Source organism: Mesoplodon bidens, assembly GCF_964165515.1.
Source record: "Mesoplodon bidens genome assembly, chromosome: 1".
Classification (NCBI taxonomy): Eukaryota; Metazoa; Chordata; class Mammalia; order Artiodactyla; family Ziphiidae; genus Mesoplodon; species Mesoplodon bidens.
The window spans coordinates 229,627,109-229,647,207 of NC_138176.1; the positions used below are offsets into that span (position 1 = coordinate 229,627,109).

The 20,099-nt window shown below is 33.9% G+C and overlaps 1 protein-coding gene across 2 annotated transcripts in view; it reads left to right on the forward strand.

Annotated features, from left to right (window-relative positions):
• Positions 1–1,937: 1,937 nt before the first annotated feature.
• The window catches only part of RBM46 (RNA binding motif protein 46), a gene marked incomplete at both ends in the record, with an annotated part of 31,224 nt that continues 13,062 nt past the window's right edge, over positions 1,938–20,099 (forward strand). For both annotated transcript variants that reach the window (XM_081231226.1, XM_081231227.1), the window contains 3 exons: positions 1,938–2,088; positions 2,924–3,391; positions 3,909–4,691. In XM_081231226.1, the coding sequence (XP_081087352.1) occupies positions 1,938–2,088; positions 2,924–3,391; positions 3,909–4,691 (1,402 nt within the window). The remainder of the gene's footprint in view (positions 2,089–2,923; positions 3,392–3,908; positions 4,692–20,099) is intronic.

The following is a 20,099-nucleotide window of genomic DNA, read 5'->3' on the forward strand; positions in this document are numbered from 1 at the left end:
TTTTATATCATCTTGACAGCATTGTGGAGATTTTGTTTGTAAGAGACAAGGCTAAAACCTGGAATAATGGTTAGGAACCTAGCATAGTTGGCCCTCCGTATCCATGGTTCCACAGCTGCAGAGTCAACCAATCTTTGATTGAAAACATTTGAAAAAAGAAATTCCAGAAAATTCCCCAAACTTGAATTTGCCAGGAATGCTGGCAACTATTTATATAGCATTTGCATTGTATTTACAACTGTTCATATACCATTTACATTTTATTAGGTGTTCTAGTAATCTAGAGATGATTTAAAGTATGTGGAAAGAGGTGCATAGGTTATAGGCAACTACTATGCTATTTTATGGGACTTGAGCATATGTGGGTTTTGGTATCTGTGGGAATCCCCTATGGATACTGAGTAATGAGGAAGAACTATGCTAATTCAAGTAAGACATAATTGAGAACAGGCTGTGGGGATAGACAGGAAAAGATTGATTTCAAGAAATATTTAGATGGACACAAAGCACCAAGCTGATCTCCCTGTGCTACGCATCTGCTTCCCACTAGCTATCTATTTTACATTTGGTAGTGTGTATATGCTTGTAATCTCCATATGGCAGTTGCCTTTCGATGAGAACCAGTTCCCTCTGGTACATTTACCAAATGCATTTCATTTTTGCAAAGTAGAGATTAATTACGTGCTCCATGAACTGAAGGAAGGGAGGTCAATTTATTTCGAAACGGTAGAATTTACATGGAAAAAAATCAGCCAAAAGAAGTAAGAAATAGGTATTGTAGGGTTACATTCAAGGTCTACAGTTGGTTCTACACGATGTTCATGTCTTTATTTTCACAACATTCTTTTTTTTTCAGATTCTAAGATATTTTATGTTGCACATAATAGAGTTATTTCTAAGTTATTGAGAACTGTTAGATGTGGTGATAAAAAACAAAAATTCTTTCCTTCAAAAGAAAAGAAAAAAATATTTAGAAGGGAAAATATGCAGGTCTTTGTGACTGATAGCTGTGAGTCAAAGGAAGGACTCAGGGTTTAGTCCCAAGTTTCTGGTTGTGACAGTTTGGAGAAGGAGTAATACATACTCCTTGTGGTGTCATTTATTGGTTGGATGGATGAATTGATGGAAGTCAGGTAAACAGGAAGGAACATGTTTGGAAGATAAAATGACTTTCAGTTCTGGATCTGTTGAATTCAGGATGCCAAATGAAAATCTCATTCTCAGTGCTTGTTAGGCAAACTCAGTAGGCAGTTTGATAAATGACGTTAATAGTAGTTTAATAAGTTACTTTAATAGTAGTTTGATAAAGAACACTGGGCTGCTAAAGTTAAGGCAGTGCGGTGGATGGCAGGTAGAAGCTGTATGGGTGCATGAGCTGCTCTCCTGCCGTGTTCAGAATTACATCATTGGATGCAATAGGATTGCTTGGAAAGAAATGTAAAGACTAAAAAGATTGTGTGGGTGTGATGTGTATGATATGGATGTGTTTGTAGCTGTATTCCTCATCACTCAGAAAAACTCAGGTGTTTTAAAACAAGGAAGGACTTTGGAGGTCACCTAATTTTAGCTCTATCACTTTAGAATTTCTGAATACTTTGTTACTACTTCTGCTTGCTTTTTTCTCCTCTAACTCCCTTTCAGTTACTTCTGTTTTCCCACTTTTGTTTTTGTTGTTGCCTTTCTCTTTTTCCCTTTTGACTTCCTTTCTCTGTAGCTTAGGCCTTAAAAAGGTACTGCTTAATCGATCAGAGAGATTAAAAGAGGTTTCCAGCTTCCACTGTAGGGAAGAACTTTGGGGGCAGGGCTACAGTGATAACCAAATGTAGCAGCCACAACTATCCTTGCTTTTTTGCTACTCAAAGAAATGCTTCATAGATTCCTCCTGGTGCTCCATGTCATAAACACTGCTTTTAAACTTTGCTTTAGGAGCTGCAACCATGAATGAAGAAAATACAGATGGAACAAATGGATGCAGTAAAGTCCGAACGGGTACTCAGAATGAAGCAGCATTACTTGCTTTGATGGAAAAGACTGGATACAACATGGTTCAAGAAAATGGGCAAAGGAAGTTTGGTGGTCCACCTCCAGGTGTGAATTTGTTTATGTTCAAAGAATTGAATCTTTAAATGTAGTCATTTACATCAGGTATATATCTCCACAAGTATCCCAAACAATAGGTCTTTCCTTGTAACCCGCTTTAAGACGTCAGCAATCATTTTTACTGTTGGGAGGGAAAAGAGGTAGATTATATGTGTTACGCATGCCTTTCCCTTACATTTTTTAACTCTCCTCTTGGTTTAAGAAGCAGCTGAGAAAGAAGTCAGTATTAGGTCAGTCGGGAAAGGGTACTGTAGGTATGAAAGGGGAGGTCATTTGGGGAGGAATTTGAGAGTAGTGAGTAGAGGGGTGCTGTTTATACTAGATGCACACAGGTTATTGGGTATAACGTTTTGCCTTTCTACCAAGAGCCAGTACAACTTCCTTGCTCAAACCCTCCAATTAACTTTCTGTCAGACTTTAAAGAAAATCTTGGCCTCTGACTGCATTGATGGCTACCATTTTACTCCTCCCTCCAGTATGCATTTCCTATACAGACCTGCATGCTCTGGTTGTTCTAATATAACTAATATAAAAAGCACTTGCTTTTCTTTTTTCTGATAGATCCTCAAGGCTCATTCCCTCATTTCATTCAGGCTTTATTTTTCTCCATAGCACTTATTACTCATTGTCTCCTTTCTCTGTTGAATATAAGCTTCATGAGGGAAGGGGGGCTTCTAGCTTGTTCACTGTTGTATCCGCAACACCTGTAATAGTGCATAGCACATAGAAGGCTCACAGTAAATTTGTGGAATGAATTACTGAATAGTGAACATAAATATCTTATTAGAATTTATTTGTCTGTTTATTTATTTTTGCCTTTCAGGTTGGGAAGGCCCACCTCCACCTAGAGGCTGTGAAGTTTTTGTAGGAAAAATACCTCGTGATATGTATGAAGATGAGTTAGTTCCTGTATTTGAAAGAGCTGGGAAGATATATGAATTTCGACTTATGATGGAATTTAGTGGTGAAAATCGAGGTTATGCTTTTGTGATGTATACTACAAAAGAAGAAGCCCAGTTAGCCATCAGAATTCTTAATAATTATGAGATTCGACCAGGGAAGTTTATTGGTGTGTGTGTAAGCTTGGATAATTGCAGATTATTTATTGGAGCTATTCCGAAGGAAAAGAAGAAGGAAGAAATCTTGGATGAAATGAAGAAAGTTACAGAAGGAGTTGTAGATGTCATTGTTTACCCAAGCGCAACTGATAAGACCAAAAATCGCGGTTTTGCGTTTGTTGAATATGAATCTCACAGAGCTGCTGCTATGGCTAGGAGAAAACTAATTCCAGGTAAACTTATCCTTTTTCAAAGGTTATTTTTCTGTGTTAACCTTACTGTACTTAATGGACAGACGACAGTACCTCATAGATCAATTTATGAAAATATGTAGTGCCCTTAAAGAGGAATGGAGATTGTTTAAGGAAGTAAAATAAATCAGGTGATTCCAAAAGACATAAGCTGATCTTATGAGTCATTATTTATAATAATTTACTGATTTACTGAATGTGTACATTTTAATTTAGCTGTTAATTGTTGTTTGATAAAAATACAAAGGACAGTACATAATTCTTCTAATAAAGATCCATCTTTGAAGTGTTTTTGTTCTTTTGACTCTTAAAATTAATTTCACCATAAGTTCTGGCTAGGTTTGCCTTAGTAAAAACTATTTTGTGAGTAGGAAGCTAATGCTGACCAAATATATCGATATGTATTTGAGTTTCTGCTTCTTTGGAGAAACAGTTTTACTTAATTTTGACTTTTATTTGTTTTAATTGTCTTCAAATTAATTTATTCTTTTTTTTACAGGAACCTTCCAACTGTGGGGCCATACCATTCAGGTAGATTGGGCTGACCCAGAGAAAGAGGTTGATGAGGAAACCATGCAGAGAGTTAAAGTTCTCTATGTACGAAATTTAATGATCTCAACTACAGAGGAAACAATTAGAGTAGAATTCAGTAAATTCAAACCTGGTGCAGTTGAACGAGTAAAGAAACTTAGAGATTATGCTTTTGTTCACTTTTTCAACCGAGAAGATGCAGTGGCTGCTATGTGTGTTATGAATGGAAAATGCATTGATGGAGCAAGGATTGAGGTAACACTGGCAAAACCTGTACATAAAGAAAGCACTTGGAGACAGCTTCTTAATGGTCAGATTAGTCCCAATTCGGAAAACCTGATTGTGTTTGCTAACAGAGAAGAGAGCCACCCCAAAATTCTAGGCAAGCCACCAACTCTTCCAGCTCGTCTCAATGGCCAGCCTAGCCCAGGCCCCCCTGAAATTGAAAGATGCACTTATCCATTTTTTCCTGGAACAAAGCTTACTCCAATTAGTATGTATTCTTTAAAATCCAGTCATTTCAATTCTGCAGTAATGCATTTGGATTATTACTGCAACAAAAATAATTGGGCACCACCAGAATATTATTTATATTCAACAACAAGTCAAGATGGGAAAGTGCTCTTGGTATATAAAATCATTATTCCTGCTATTGCAAATGGATCCCAGAGTTACTTCATGCCAGACAAACTCTGTACTACTCTGGAAGATGCAAAGGAACTGGCAGCCCAGTTTACATTACTTCATTTGGGTAAGTTTAAAAGTACTTTAAACAATATTGTAGAATATGAAATTAGGCAGTATTATTATAGATTATTTATAAATTCATTTCTTTTGAACTCAACGTTAATGGTGAGTATTTAACATAAATTTTACCTCAATTTTGTGAATTCATGGTAAATTTTGTTGAGACTTCTTTTGTATAAACTTCCTATATTTAGCTATTTAAACATTACCTGGGGGGGATCATTTAGTTTTGATTTACTTTATAGAGTTCATGATCCTGTTTCATCAATTTACTGTTTTTGTAATGACTAATCCTCATTTGAACTGATTTCTGTGTAAGTTACAAGATTTGTTACTTAAACCAATTTATAAGAGTGTTACTGCATCTTTGGTGAAGTCTACACAATAATCTTTTTTTGAGGGCAGGGATAGGGAGTTGGTAAAATCAGAGGCATTTCAGATGGGTCATGTGTAGACACAACCTTATGCTCACCAATCTGGAAATCTGTCATTATTACTCATGAAAGACAAAAAGCATCATTAAGAGATGTTTATGACCATTCTCTTAATTTCATGCTTTAAAAAAAGTAAGTTTCTCTAAAGCATTTGAGGGATAATTAAGACAAGCTTTGGGCCATATGCTAACTAACTATTTGGCATTGTGAAGGAGGAGATGTATATCACTCTGGTATTTTCCCACTGCCTGTTTGTTACTGTGTTAACCTCTCCCCTCCCCCCTCCCCCTGCACCAGTTTGTCTCATTTTTTAATGCAGCTGTAGATTTCAGTTGGTTATTACTTCATGCTCAAAATAATATTTATTAGAAGAATATTGGCTTATTGAAAAGTCCAATAGAAAGAAAAGGTCTCCTACTAAGGATTATAATTGTTCTTGATTATAATTGTCAAAGTCATAGCTTAAATCGATTTGTTATATAGTTGCAGAATCATACTCCTGAAGCTTATATCTATTTAAAATTGACATTCTCAAATTTGGTAAGAAAAGGAAATCGAAAAGGAAAAACATTGTCAAAAGGGAGAGTAATTTTTATACACTATATAGACTTGCTTATCCATCATGGCCACTCCCATGGTATTATGATGAATACTTTTAGGAGATTCTGATTAGGAGGTAGAGTCAGAATTTTAGAACGGAAGGGAGGGTTCCCTACAAGAAACTTTTCAGCAGTATCCTCAATTATTAGTTTGGAATTTGGGAATTTTACAATCATCTAAGTTAATAAAGTCTTAGGTATGATTTCTGTTAATTTACAAAATAGAAATCCTTCCATTTTTCTTTTAATAAAGACAACTGAGTTAAAGATAAAATTAGGTGGATAGCAAATGATTAACATTAGGGTTCTTAGAGCAAATTGGATTAAATTATTCTTTTGGAGTGGAATATTAGGCATTCAGTTGCTGAGCAAGATACTTGTGTCTGATTTAACATGGTAATGCTGAAACGTTTTATTTCTGTATCCATTCATTTCCCTTACAAATTTAACTTAAATTTCCAAGATTCTTAAAACTGTTTTTAGTTTGTCAGACTTGCTATTTAAACATGGTTTACCCATCTGCTTTTTTTCTTTTTGTGCGGTACGCGGGCCTCTCACTGTTGTGGCCTCTCCCGTTGCGGAGCACAGGCTCCGGATGCGCAGGCTCAGCGGCCATGGCTCACGGGCCGAGCCACTCCGCCGGCTGTGGGATCCTCCCGGACCTGGGCACGAACCCGTGTGCCCTGCATCGGCAGGTGGACTCTCAACCCCTGTGCCATGAGGAAAGCCCCTACCCATCTGCTTTTAATTCGATTTTTAAGATGTTTTTTACATGAGTCGTAGGGCCATAGTTAACTCCTATTCACCTGTAGTTCCCAAAGGAAACCCCTGTTCAGTTATAGCATTTCCAACTTGATTATGTTCATTAGGGATACAGTTAGCTTCAAGAATTGAAATTCTTAGAGGGCACAGACAGTTTGCTTTAGTCATTCTATTTCAGATTTTATACACTTTATATCAAAACTGCTTATAAAAAAATTGAACAATTTGTGTTTTATATATTTTTTCAGTTTTAGTTCATCATCAGAGGCAAAAGCTAAGATCCAATATAAGCCAAAAATTTCAATTAAGTACTAGGGCTTGTAAACACAAGGCTCGAGGCCTTGTCTACAGACAGTACCACAAAAATCCTTATTGTGAATATGAGTGAAGCTTGAGTTAAGAAGCAACTAAGCAGGAAAGGAGAGAGAATTCAAGGAAGTGGAAGAATCAGAGATCAGGGGTCTTTGATAGGAATCTTTGATAAGAAAGCAAATATCAGATCTTCAGAGGTCATTAAAGTAGGGGCAGGAGCTATAGACAGCCAGGAAGTTACATATTGCCACAGGGCAGGTTAAGAATAGATTGAATATTGTTGGCAGTGTTCGGGCTTACCTTTTCCTTTTGTTAATATTGGATCATCTGGGCTTTAAAGAGCTGATGCCTTTTTATGTGCAGTTTCCTTTAGATAAAGATTGTAGGGTTTTGCTGAATGGCTCAGGGTTGAGATCACTTGGTGATAGTGATGTGTTTTTAGAGGGGAAGGGATACTGTGTTACTGATATATCCTGCATGTTTCAAGCATTGGATTGTTTTGAGATCTTGAGAGGTTGCTACTGGTTCCTAGAGTCCCTTAAATGCAGTTCCATTAGATCATCCTTTGCCTCTGTTTTCTTGAAGAATTTGACTCTAATTTTCTAGAAAGTGAATTTAACTGCTATTTTAAGATGTTTTCTTTGGGTGTAGTATTTTTTTTTTTTTAACTTGCTTTGACACTCTTCTATTACCCTTTCAGTTTTGATGCTATTTTGAGCATTACTATCAAATCTTACCTTAATGATCTTTTGCTATTATATGTGATATAAACAGTCATTTACCTTTTTATTTTGGAGCTCTTTAAGAATGTGCTTTTACTATCCACATTGTTTTGGCATGACCACGCCCATTTTTCAAGTCTGAAAAATAAAAGAGAAAAAAATTAGACTTTATTTAGTTAAATGACGATTATTGGTGTTGAGGAAAATAGAAGTTTTTTCCAAGGGAGAGCAGGCATCTATATAGGTACTAAAGCCAGAGTACTTCTGGTGACCATTTAGTGCTCTTACTAGAATCCCAAATGTTCTCATTGCATAGTACCTTAAAATAAATTTTTAAAATATTTTGGTTTTTTTTTCTTGGTTCCATTTATAGCGAGCTTTATTTTAAGCGAAATATTTTAAGAAAAGCTGAAAACTGGGGTTAATGCCAAAATTACCCCCACACACACCTTTTTTTACTTCAAAGATAGAGACTGTCTCCATCTCCAAAATGTCAGAGAATAACCTCCCTAACCTCACTGGGGACTTAGCACCCAATCAGCAGGGTAAGAAATTATCTATCACCTGATTATATTAGGAAGCTGTAGTAAATAGGATACTTACTGGGTTTAATGGTAGAGTACAGACTTGGGGGCTAGGAGATAGGTTCTATACTAAATATTTGATGTATGGAAACATCTTAGGTCATTCAGTATCACATCTTTTTAAATAAGCCTTTTCTATCGCATAATTTTGTATCTGTTTAATAATGGATCAGACTATCAGTGTGAATAATCCTGCTTTTGCTAAAACTTTGCCTCTGTTTTGAATCTGGGCCTTCTGATATTGCCACTGCTTTCCCCTGGAGGATTCTTCACCATCTAGGAGATCAAAATCAAGGAGATAGAGGAAAGTCTTAGCTTTGTAGAAGGAAGTCCTGGAAAATATTTAGTGGAAGGAGGGAGGTAGCCTCAGTGTGTGTTCATAATTCATTTTATTAAATAATTTATTAACAAATAACTGTAGGCAAGGCATTTCTTGTCTCATTTCTGTGTTTGTGTAATCCTGGTGCAAGTGGTAGTTTTTTACTTGAATGACCAGCTAAAACTTTTAAAACAGAGGTGAAGAACCTCTGTCACAAACGAGCTTGTGCCATTGATTTAATTTCATCTGACTTTTGTACTGTTGTTTTGGCCATGTCTGATAAACTTTAATTAAAGAACAAATCTGTTTTGAATGCCTCTCATGTGTTAACTGTACTTTCCTAAGCAATCTGGAGCTAAAGATAAATAAAACATTGTTTTGGCTCTTAAGGAGCCAAAGAAGAAGGCAGAGACACAAACTCTGAGCATAGGTTATTTGGGGAGTACAGAGGAAGGGGACGCCTCCCACCTGATCTGGGTTGTAAACCTTGAGGAGAGTTTATGGGCAGAAAGGGGCACAATATGAGCAAACACCTATTAGAAAAACAGCGTGATGGTGACTTAGTGGCAAACATTTCTGTATAGCATTTGCTTTGGTGATTTCAGTGAGATTTTAAGAATTAGAAATTGAGAAGATGTGGACTTTTAGTTAACTGAAATTTTATCAGTCCTGCTTTTTGAGACTTTGCAGATATATATATTTTTTAGTACAACTGTGTTGACTGTGCTTGCTTTTTCTCTAAGTAATTTTTTTCTTAGATGAATCCATTCTGATTTGTGTGGACCATTTTATGTGTGAATATTCATCTTTTTTATATCTTCTGTACTTTCTTCAGTATTCATTTTGTGTCTGACTTGTATGTTGCTTCTCATATTTTGACTTTGTAATGACAAACATCATCAGAAACTTTCATTTTTTTCTCGTCATTGAGTGCTAAAATATTTAATATATATATATGTATATATTCTAAGCGTGATAGCCATTGTGTTTGCTATCCCTTTAATATTATTTAAAGATTAGGGGATTAGGTTTTGATTTCTGTTATCACTTGTAAGTTGGTTGAAAGTTATTGAAATAGAAGACACAGCAGGATGAAGGTATAGTCTTCTGAGAAGTTTTAATCTGAAAAATAACTGGTGCTTTTTTCTTATGAGCTATCGTTATCTACAGATTGATGGGCAGAAATGCAAAAATGAAATTTCGATTTAAAAAATTTGCCAATAAATTGCTTTGAAACAAAGAGAAACCTCTAGTTTTTTTTTAATTTAAGAAATAATTTTAGAAGACACTTAAGCTAAGTATAATATAATGGTTATATTATAGTGAAATTTTATTATAAATAATTAGAAGAAAAATAATAATACTTTTAGAAAGTTATCCTTTTCTTTCCAGTTTTAATATAGATCTAACTTTTATACTATTTCAAACTTACATTTTAAAGAACAAAAATAATTTTCTGAATTTGCTTTAAAATTCACCTAGTTATGTAGGATGAGCACCAGCATTTTATACATTGATTTGTTTTCATATGACCAAGTGGTGAGATGAAAATTCCATTAACTCAACTATGTTTCTTTGACCCTCTGAGAGGGCCCAGTGTTCATGAAAACGTGTTTCTGTTCCTCTTGAAACTTACAATTTTTTTTTTCTGAAAGATCATCCTCTGGTATTACTCATAATTCTTATCTTACTAACACTTGTATTAACGGACCATAATTGTTACGGAGTTGCTGCTGTCAGAGGAGAAGCTTAACAGAGTAATGAGTAGTCAAGTAAAAGTAAAAGAAGCTGTAGTCTCAGCTGCCAACAAATTGTGACCTTGAAATGGGCAATGAATCATTTACTCTTTGTGGACCTTAGTGCCTTCATCTCTAAAGTATCAGGGTTTTACTTGGTGACCTCTAAGGACATTTTTATCCGCCAAATTATGGTTTTGTTCAAAATATGAAAAAAACTCTATTAGGTACCAAAAATAATACTTGAGTTTTCTTTGTGTGTGTACTGAGATAGATATTTGAATTAAAAATAGTTTAAAATCAAGAGGTAGTTTTGTAGGAATCAACTCTTCTCAGTTTAATATTCCTTTCTTCATATATAATAATTCAAAGCTTATATTTGTCCACTTCATAGCAGAACAACTAGATAAAAAAAAAGGAGTCAGTTACCTGTTTCATTTTCATGATGACAAGTAATTACTTTTTATTTCTTTCCCTGAATTTGTCAATTAATTATAATCAAAACCAAGATTTTAGAAAACAACCTAATTACTTAACAGTTTGGAAATTAGTTTTCCTTTTGTAACAGAAAATCTAGGAAAATAATGATGTATATTAAAACATATCATGTGACCAGTATTTGTTCCATAGTTATGTTATTAACTGATGAATGTGATCATGTGATTTCATTTACTTTATACATTTATTTAGTCATGCTTGATCCTCTGTCCTACAATTTCTTAGTATCTTTGGTTAATACATTCCTAAAATATTTGTTCTAATACACTAGTTTTAATAGTAGCTACTGCTGTTTAATTTATAAATGTAATGTATGATATTTTTATTTAATATTTTAAAAAATCATGGTTTGTAAAATTTTGCCTATTGTATCAAAGGCCACACAATAAATTTTGCATGTGCATTCTTAGATGTCAGCAGCAATTCATAATTTTGCCACATGATGTCCCCTAAAATATTTTTCAGTGTGGCTTTAAAAGGAATTTCCATGTTGTATTGATTTTTCTCTCCTCTAAGGCTTACTTATTTTGGAGGGGTTTAGAATAGTGAAAATCTATGTAGAGGTTGCACTATCGTGCCTTTATTTCTGTTTCCTGTTTAATGTTTAGTAGACAGTAATTGCTTGTGCTATAGGATGAATGGACTAGTGAATGGAGATGGAACATGTTTCGGAAAAATGGTTTTACTGTGATGAATTTATTCAAGTGATCATCTGCGCTTTTAACCGTTTTAAGATTATTCAGTGTGAGTTGCTTCCAGGCCTTTTGGTTAAAATTAAATATAGTATCTACTTTTAGTAGTTAATTTCAGATATATTATCTATCCTAGAGCAATTCGTCCTCTATCCTAGAAGGATACATCCTCTATCTAAAATCTGATAGTGCGTTACCTCTAAGAGGAGTGCACGTCCCTCTGGAGATTCAAAACAAAAGCAAACAAAATAAAAAACCTCTAATTAGAATCTCCAAATTGCCAAAATGTTAATAATAACTTGGATTTTCTTGCCCTTAAATTTGTAATATTTGGTTAGAGATCTGTTAGTTACATGTGGGCCATTCCTTACAGCAAGTGACATTTGAGCGGTAAAAATGGCCTGTATATTGATTTTTATATATATATAATAATTAATACTTTAAGAAGATGATTTATTTGGCTAGCTGTATACCTTCCTGAATTGCTTTTAATAAATATAATCTTACATACCACCCTGATAATGATTTCTACTATAAATGTATTTATAACTTTATGTTAAAAAGCATATAGGAATGCAGTCATTAGAAAACATGTCTGTTGTAATTGTATTGCCTGATGATTTGATGAGTATATTCTGAACTCCCTCACTTCTTACCTGTTTAAACAATATAGCATGATTTTTATACACAGATTAATCAAGAATAAATGTGAATAAATAAACATTGTAAACTAGGATGTACAACTCCAGCTTCTTTTATACAGTAGTTATGTTGACCTTCACTTTTTCTTTGCATGTTTGATTTCCTTTCATTATGTTTTCTAAGGATGTTATTTCTAGAGATACTTCATGCTTTTTTTTGTAATCCTGTCTCATAGGTGGATTGTTGTAAGACTACAAGCCCATGAAATTAATTTTTTTCTTGTTACCTTTGTTTCAACATACATGTTCCAGTCTGCTTGTTTACTGGCCAGATTAGGGGGTAAACAGATTTACAGCAGTTGTGCCATATGTGTCTATGGCTTTTTTTTCTTCTGCTGCTATGTCAATTTTTGGTCCAAAGGTGACCAAATATGTAGTTATAGATTTGTGAAAGTAGAGTTTCCCCCCACTATCCAAGTTAGAGCGTTCCTGTGAAACCTTTTGTAGGCTGAAATGGCATAAAGCAAAGAAGCAGTTACCTTAGGACACATCTTGCTAACAGATGGACAAAATAAATCAAGTTAAAGCACAAATGCTCACAGACACAGTTCAAAGCTATGATGGCTGATGCTGAGGCACTGATGTAGTTCTGGGGGAGGGATCTTGGCCATGCCAGTCTGGATGTTCAGGCTGCGTGCTGCCTTTATAACGAAATTGCTACAAAACAAACCCGGAATGCTATTTTTGCTTTTTGCCTTTTTTCATAGAAGGGAAAATCCTCTTTGGATTTCTTTTGGTTAGCAAAAACAGATAACTATTGTATGGTGTAAAGTGAACTTTTGAAAAGTGGGGGATACCTGTATTGTGTAATTTGGGGCACAGAATTTAAAAGGTTCCAAGTGAGCCATTATGATTCTTTGAAAAACAGGTTTAAAATTGTATTCTGCACTATAAAGTTATAATTTTTACCAAAAGCAAAATAATTCAAACAGAGAAATGTTTACTCATTTAAGCATCTCACTTGTGTGTATTAGGTGTCTACATATATTTCTTTGAGAGATCACAAATCAAGTTTCCTTGAGGGATTCCTAGGTGTAAAATTTAGATATATCAAGTATAGGAATAATGAAGATATCAAATCATTGGAAAGTTAATTTCTTTTCTCTTAAGAACTAGAGGGAAAGAGGAGATACTGAGCAAAAATAGGATTGCTTACCCTGTGAAAGCACTCTTTTGGCTTCTGAGGGGGATTTACAAATATGATGAGATAGCTGTGTTTGTTTTTCCTTCTTTATTTCTTAAGTCTATGATTTACTGACTTAAGATTTTTAAGTACTTGTATTGAAATGCATCTAGGATATCTGTGACTCTCTAGGATATCTGCTCTTTTTTACAATCATCTATTTCTCATTTATGCACCAGTGTCTTTTTTAAACCTCACTTTTCCTAATTTTTAAAAATGTTTGCACTTTTATTTATTGACTTGCTTATTTATTTTTATTTATTGTGGTTTATGCCACAAGCAGGGAATGGCATGTTACTGAACATGACTTGGGAAGGGGATGAACAGCCTTTTTCCATCAGTCGTCTTAGGCTTTGGCAAGTAGATTGATGTCAGCCAGTCTTTGATTTAAATTGGTAAATAAGGCAAATTTCATTGCCTTGAGATCTTATCTGAATTTTTAGGCAGTAATGATTATTTTCAGTTATTTTAGTCTGATGTTCTATTTTTAAAGTTTTTATATGAGAAGAAAAATTTCTGTAGTCAACTAGCAAATATTTATGTTTAGATACGAGGTATGAGTAAATTGAAACTAAATAATTCAAATGTCGTTGCCTCATTTATTTAATTATATTTATCCTGGGATGCCCTTTAAATATGTAGTTCATTAATTCAAGGAATTTACATACATTCTAAAGCCCTATTATAAAACCCAGGTTAGGAGAAAGATTGAAAGATGTTCAACTTCGCCTCAGCTCAGTTTCTTTTTGGGGAGAGAGAGCATTGTCTCATACTGATGGGGCAGGCTGACCTAAGCAGAATATTAATCTTACCTTTGTGATGGGCTATCCACTGTAGTCCCTGCTTCACTCCCTGAAAGATACGAGGTGGCTTATTAAAAATAAGTGAAATACGAAAAGATTCATATCTTACATTGAAGGAATTGAGGCAATGGGAAATTATGAGTAGGAAAATAAAGCCAAGCAAAACTAAACAATATATTGTTTAGGGATGAAGGAATGTATGACAGAACTATAAAGGAAAGCAAGAGAATGGTTAACACTTAAAAATTAGGATCATGATTACTTTAAAGACTAAAAGGAGAAGTTGGAAAGGATATAAGAGAGACTTCTAAGGTATTGATAATCTTCTGTTTCTACACCTGAGTGGTGAGTACATGTTTTTATTTTTAAAATTATGTTGACTGTACATCCATATTTTATACATTTCTCTGTATAACATCCTTTTATAATAAAATAAATAAGGTGACAAAGAATGAAAGTCAGCCAACCAACCAATAGTAAAAACCTGAATTATTTTGTCAAAACCAGAATAAGAGTCATTCTACTCTAGAGATTGTCAGATTAACATACATACCCTGGAAACAATATGGGTTTGAGTTGTGCTGGTCTACTTATATGTGGAGTTTTTTCAGTAGTGAATGCTCCAGTACTACGAGATCCAAGGTTGGTTGAATCTGCAAATGCGGAGGGCTGACTATAAGTTATATGCGAATTTTCAACTGCTCAGAGGCTCAGCACCCAACCTCTGCATTGTTCAAGGGTCAACTGTAACTCAAGGCAAAATTGGAAAGTTATGTAGTATTCAGACCAAATAATTTTATTCCGCTCAACCTATACCTGGAATGTTTTGTTTGCTTTTGGGCACCAGCATTTAATTAAACATTGGCAACTAAGGAAGACTTAGAAAATCTGTAATAAGAAGTTGGGACAGTGAACAACTGAAGTATGTAGATCTGTTTAGTCTGTAAATATTAATGCAGTATTTACAGGGGGAATATGATTGCTGTCTTCAACAGCTTGAAGAGCTGTCACATAGAAGAGAGACTTCAGTATGAAGCTCCAGGGGTTGGAATTAAGTCTAATAGAGGAAAGTTTCAGGGAGGTAGATTATGATTGAATATAATGCAGAACCATGTAAGCTTTTAAACTACTAAAAGCTCTGTACAAAAGGAAAAAAAAAACTTTACTTTTTTAACATTTATTTTAAAATTTTAATTTTTTAATTTAAGTGTAGTTGACTTACAATATTATATTAGTTTCAGGTGTACAGCATAGTAATTTGATATTTTTATAGACTATACTCCATGCTAAACTGTTATAAAATGCTGTTATATTCCCTGTGCTATACATTACACTTTTTTAAACTTATTTGTTTTATACCTAGTAGTTTGTGCCTCTTAAACCTGTTTACATTGTTAAGTAAATGTATGGAGGCAAAGCAAGATTCTTTACTAGACTATTTTAACTCAGAATTATCTTCTTTAACACCACGTGGAGTGTATTAGCCTTGCTATTTTGATGCCTTCTGAAAAATTTGCCCTTTTTTCACACTTTGATTTAAGAAAGTTTATTTTTAGAATCCTTATTCTTATCATATGAATAACCTTTTTGTTATTATTCAGTCCTGTAGGCTTAATTATTTGCATTTTCAGTTTATTAGCTGGCTGATGGTTAATCCTTGTTAATATATAATATATATGTTAATGCGACAAATATGTATTGAACACTGTGCTTTATATGAAGTCCTGAGGATCACTGTAGTGAATCAGACACAGTTGCTGCCTTCATAGAGTTTACATTGTATTGAAGGAGACAGTTATTCAGTTACAGTTCTGATAAACACTCTAAAGAAGTATGGGGTGTTATGAGAAAATATAATTGCATGACCTGACCTAATCTGAGATGAGAGGGTCAGGAAATAGTACATTGCATTTTAGAAAGAATTACAGCAAAAGGAAGTTCAGTACTTTAAATTTAGTATAGCGTACAGGCCACATCGAATAAAAGAGCATGGCATTCAGAGCCACATTTCCTGGATTCACATCCCAGCTTCATTACCTACTTGGAAAAGTTACTATAACCTGTCAGTACTTCAGTTTCCTCATCTGAATGTTAACAGTATTTATCTCATAGGGTAATTATATATATTAAATGAGTTAAAATTGTAAAGGGCCTACAGCAGTACCTTTTATATTAAAATATGCTATATAAGTATCGAAGAATAATACTTATTCAGAAAACAAATCCAAGACAACAGATTTTTCCAATTATTTATAATAATGAACTTTATTAGTAATAATAATAGTTAAGATTCCTTGAGCACTTACTGTATGTTAGGTACTGTGCTAAATGCCTTTACATGATACTACATTATTCTGTCAATTCTTTGAGGTACTATAGATATTATTTTAATGTCTTCACTTTGTTTTTTCTAACAAATGAAGAAACCAAGGCTTCAGTAGATTGAATAATTTGCCCAGGACCCCCCAGTTGGCTAAGAGGCTGTGCTCTTAACTGCTATTCTTTGTTAACTTCACATGATCCCAGTGAAAAACTGACCTTGTCTAATGTTAAACATTTGATAACAGACTGTGAACTTGTGGAATATTATTGGCAAGTTGTTCTTCTAAAACTTAAAATATAGTGTAATGGGCTTTTGTTTCATACTTTATCTCCTTTTCAGAGACAGTTTTATCTCCACTAGTCCAACAAGCCCATATACCGGACCACTCCATGTAGTGTGGACCTAGGACATCTGTCTGAATCCTGGAAGAATCATTCTGAGCTACAGAGATCTTGCGAACATATCTTGTTTACCTTGTAGCTTTGAGATTTTTAAGTTTACTCTAGGATAAGCATTGCCAGCTGATACTATATGTGTCAAGGTGGCAGAAGATATGTGTTTTTTTCCTCCATCAGATGCTAGACAGAATTTCAAATAGGCAAAGTTTGTCTACGTCTATTTCATGGTCTCTTGTTGCTTGGTATTCTCATTTTGCTTTTTGATTATACTCCAAACGTCTCATTTTGTAATTCAGCAACATAATTTATCACTCCAGTTATGTCTGATTATTCTTGTTCATCATTATTTCCTTGCTCAGGAACCTACAGTGGCTTGCTATTGTAATGTAATAAAGTCCTCTGAACTCCTCATTCTCCTGTTCAGGATGCTCTATTGTTTGACCCCATCTTACCTAACCATAGATAATACCTCTTGCTTTGATTATCTGAACTTGCCATGCTCATTGGTGTTTCCAAGCTTTTCCTAGTGCTGCTTACTCTGCTTGGAATATTATTCTACTTTTATCTACTTTATCTGTTATACAAAGCTTTTCTTGGGCATTGTAACTGAGAATGATTTGTTCTTTATAATATTACTCAACAGTTTAGTAATTTTTATATTACTGTTTATTTACTATTATAAAGTTTTAATCCATTAGGATTATAAGGCCAGGGGACTTTGTACATATATTTTTTTTAATTGTTGTTATTATGTCCTTCACTTATTATAGGTCAGTACTATCTCTTCCTTTAATACTCAGCATGTGGTGCTTTTCAAATAATTGGAAGTGATCTACATTCTGTAAGATTAAGAGATAAAATTCTGAGGAAAGATAAAGTTTGGCTGTGCTTTGAGCAGAAAGAAGAAAGGATTAAAAAAGAAATATCTGAGATATAGAGTTGGTAGGTGCAGACACACAATCAAATTATGAATGGTGCTTAACAGGATGATATATATTTATATTTCACTGAAGTAGAAATGAACAGTAAATAATTTTTAAAAGGCTGATAAAGTGTTTTAAAATAGTGAAACCTTTGAAATATAGACTGAGTCGTGGGTTATTTTATATTGAATATGTAGATATGTATTGTGTGTGTGTATGTATATATATATGAATGAAATTTGGATATTGGAAGAACAGGAGGGTATGGTTGTAGTAGTTGCTTTTAAACTATCTGAGAAAAACTTCACGTTTTTATCTCTGTCAACAAAATGTAGTATAGAAATAAAGGATTGTATTACGTACAATATTATTAGTATTTTAATGAACATTATGATAGCTTCCTAAGTTCATTATGTAGTCTACAGTTCTATTTAGTGCCATTTGTTAGGACTTCGCAAGTGGAAAATAATTGGCAATAGCTTACTGTGTATTATTTCTAAACTTAGTTTATATTAGCATTGCATTTCTTCATTCTTCTACACAGGTATAGACCTAGGCGATGGAGTTGTTTCAGTTTAGTTTCCTAAAGGCAGGAAAAGCCCTGAAAATTCAGGATGCTAATATAGCAGTCTTATTTGGAATATACTGGAATCCTGTGCTTTTAGTCATTTTCTATTTTCAGAAGAAGAAATAGCAGTATGACACATCCAAGAGTCTGAAAAACAGCTTTTCATCTTCATACCATTTACTATAAAATGTATATGGGAATCTTCTTCAAACTGAAACCAGTAAAATCTTCAAAGATACAGAATATACTTGTAACATTTAGTTTTAAGTGACTTTTAAAACTTTTCATCACATCTTTACAGAACAAGTCATAGTTCTACAGTGTCATGTCTTCATGAGTATAATGAAAATTAGAATCCTAATTAGTGGAAATTATACGTAGTTTATCTTTCTTTTGGCTCTTATTCCTACATAGCAGAAGAGTAAAATAACATATCCAATATTTCAGTTTTCAGAAAACAAGATCCTGTCTCTGACCTTTGAAGTTTTATGTATCCTATTCTTATTCTTGACTTTCAATATACCTTTTCTTTTCCTGGTCTCTTTCTGTGTCTTGATTACTGAATAATCTCATTCTAAATAATTTATCGGAATATATCGGTCTTCTTTTAATGGAAAAACACTAATAAATTGCAAATTAAACTGGACTAAAGCAGCAGTAGTAACCTTGTGTTTGATATTAAATTGAGATTCTGCTGTTAGGTTTTCACCATCTCTTCTGTATATTTATTAACAGAAATGTAATTGTCCTATATCAGTAATTGAAATCCCAGCATTTTTTCCTGTTGAACTTGATTTCATTCAACTTAAAGATGAACAGAAAACTAATTCTTAAAACTCCAGGCCCAGGTGGTAGTCTGTGAAGGCATTTTGGAAGGAAGACTTGTTCCATATTTAATAGTAATTCCATTTAGCATCTCTACTGAAAATCGCCATTATAGTTTTTTAAAGTTACTTTGAATCATTTTTCTTTTATATGTTATTCTGTATTGATAGTAACTTTATTAAGTGGTTTAATTTTTTATAATTATAAATGATCAACTTCTCATGTGTATGTTCTAATTCCTCTTTTTTATAACTTATTACATTACATACAAACAGAAAGGTGCACAATTCATAACTGAAAGCTTTGTGAATTGCCACAGAGGGACCACATCAATGTAACCACTAGGTGAAGACATAAATATCAATACCCTAGAAGCCTCCTTTGTACCCCCACTCAGATATTACTCTCTCTGTTCCCAAGGAAACCAGTCTTCTGACTACTTCTGTTTTTGAACTTTGTACAAAATTTTGTAAACTTTTGTCTGGCTTATTTTGACATTATGTTTATGAGATTGGCCCGTGTTGTTGCATGTAGCAGTACTGTTCATTCACTCTCATCAATGTAAGGATTCTGTCGAAATCATAGAGTTTATTTGCTATTTCTGTTGTTAGAAATTTGAGTGCTTTCAGTTTGGGCTGTTTGAGATAATGATGCTGTGGAGATTCTTGTACATGGTGTTTTTGCATGTATTTCTGTGGAATACCTAGGAGTGAAAGTGGTAGGTCATAGGTTTAAAACTTGAGTAGATAATGCCAAACAGTTTTCTAAAGTGATTATACCAATTTACACTTTATTAGCAGCACATGGGTTTCAGTTGTTCCATACATATCCCTGCCAATACCTTGGGTATTATCAGTCTTTTAATATTGAATATTCTGGTTAGTATGCTGTCTCGTTGAGATTATAACTTCTATATCACTATTCAGTAATGTTAGTGAGCATCTTTTAATAGGGTTATAGGGCATTAAGATATCCTCTTGATGAAGTGTCTCTTGATTTAAGTCTCTTGTCCCTTTATTGTATTGGGTCA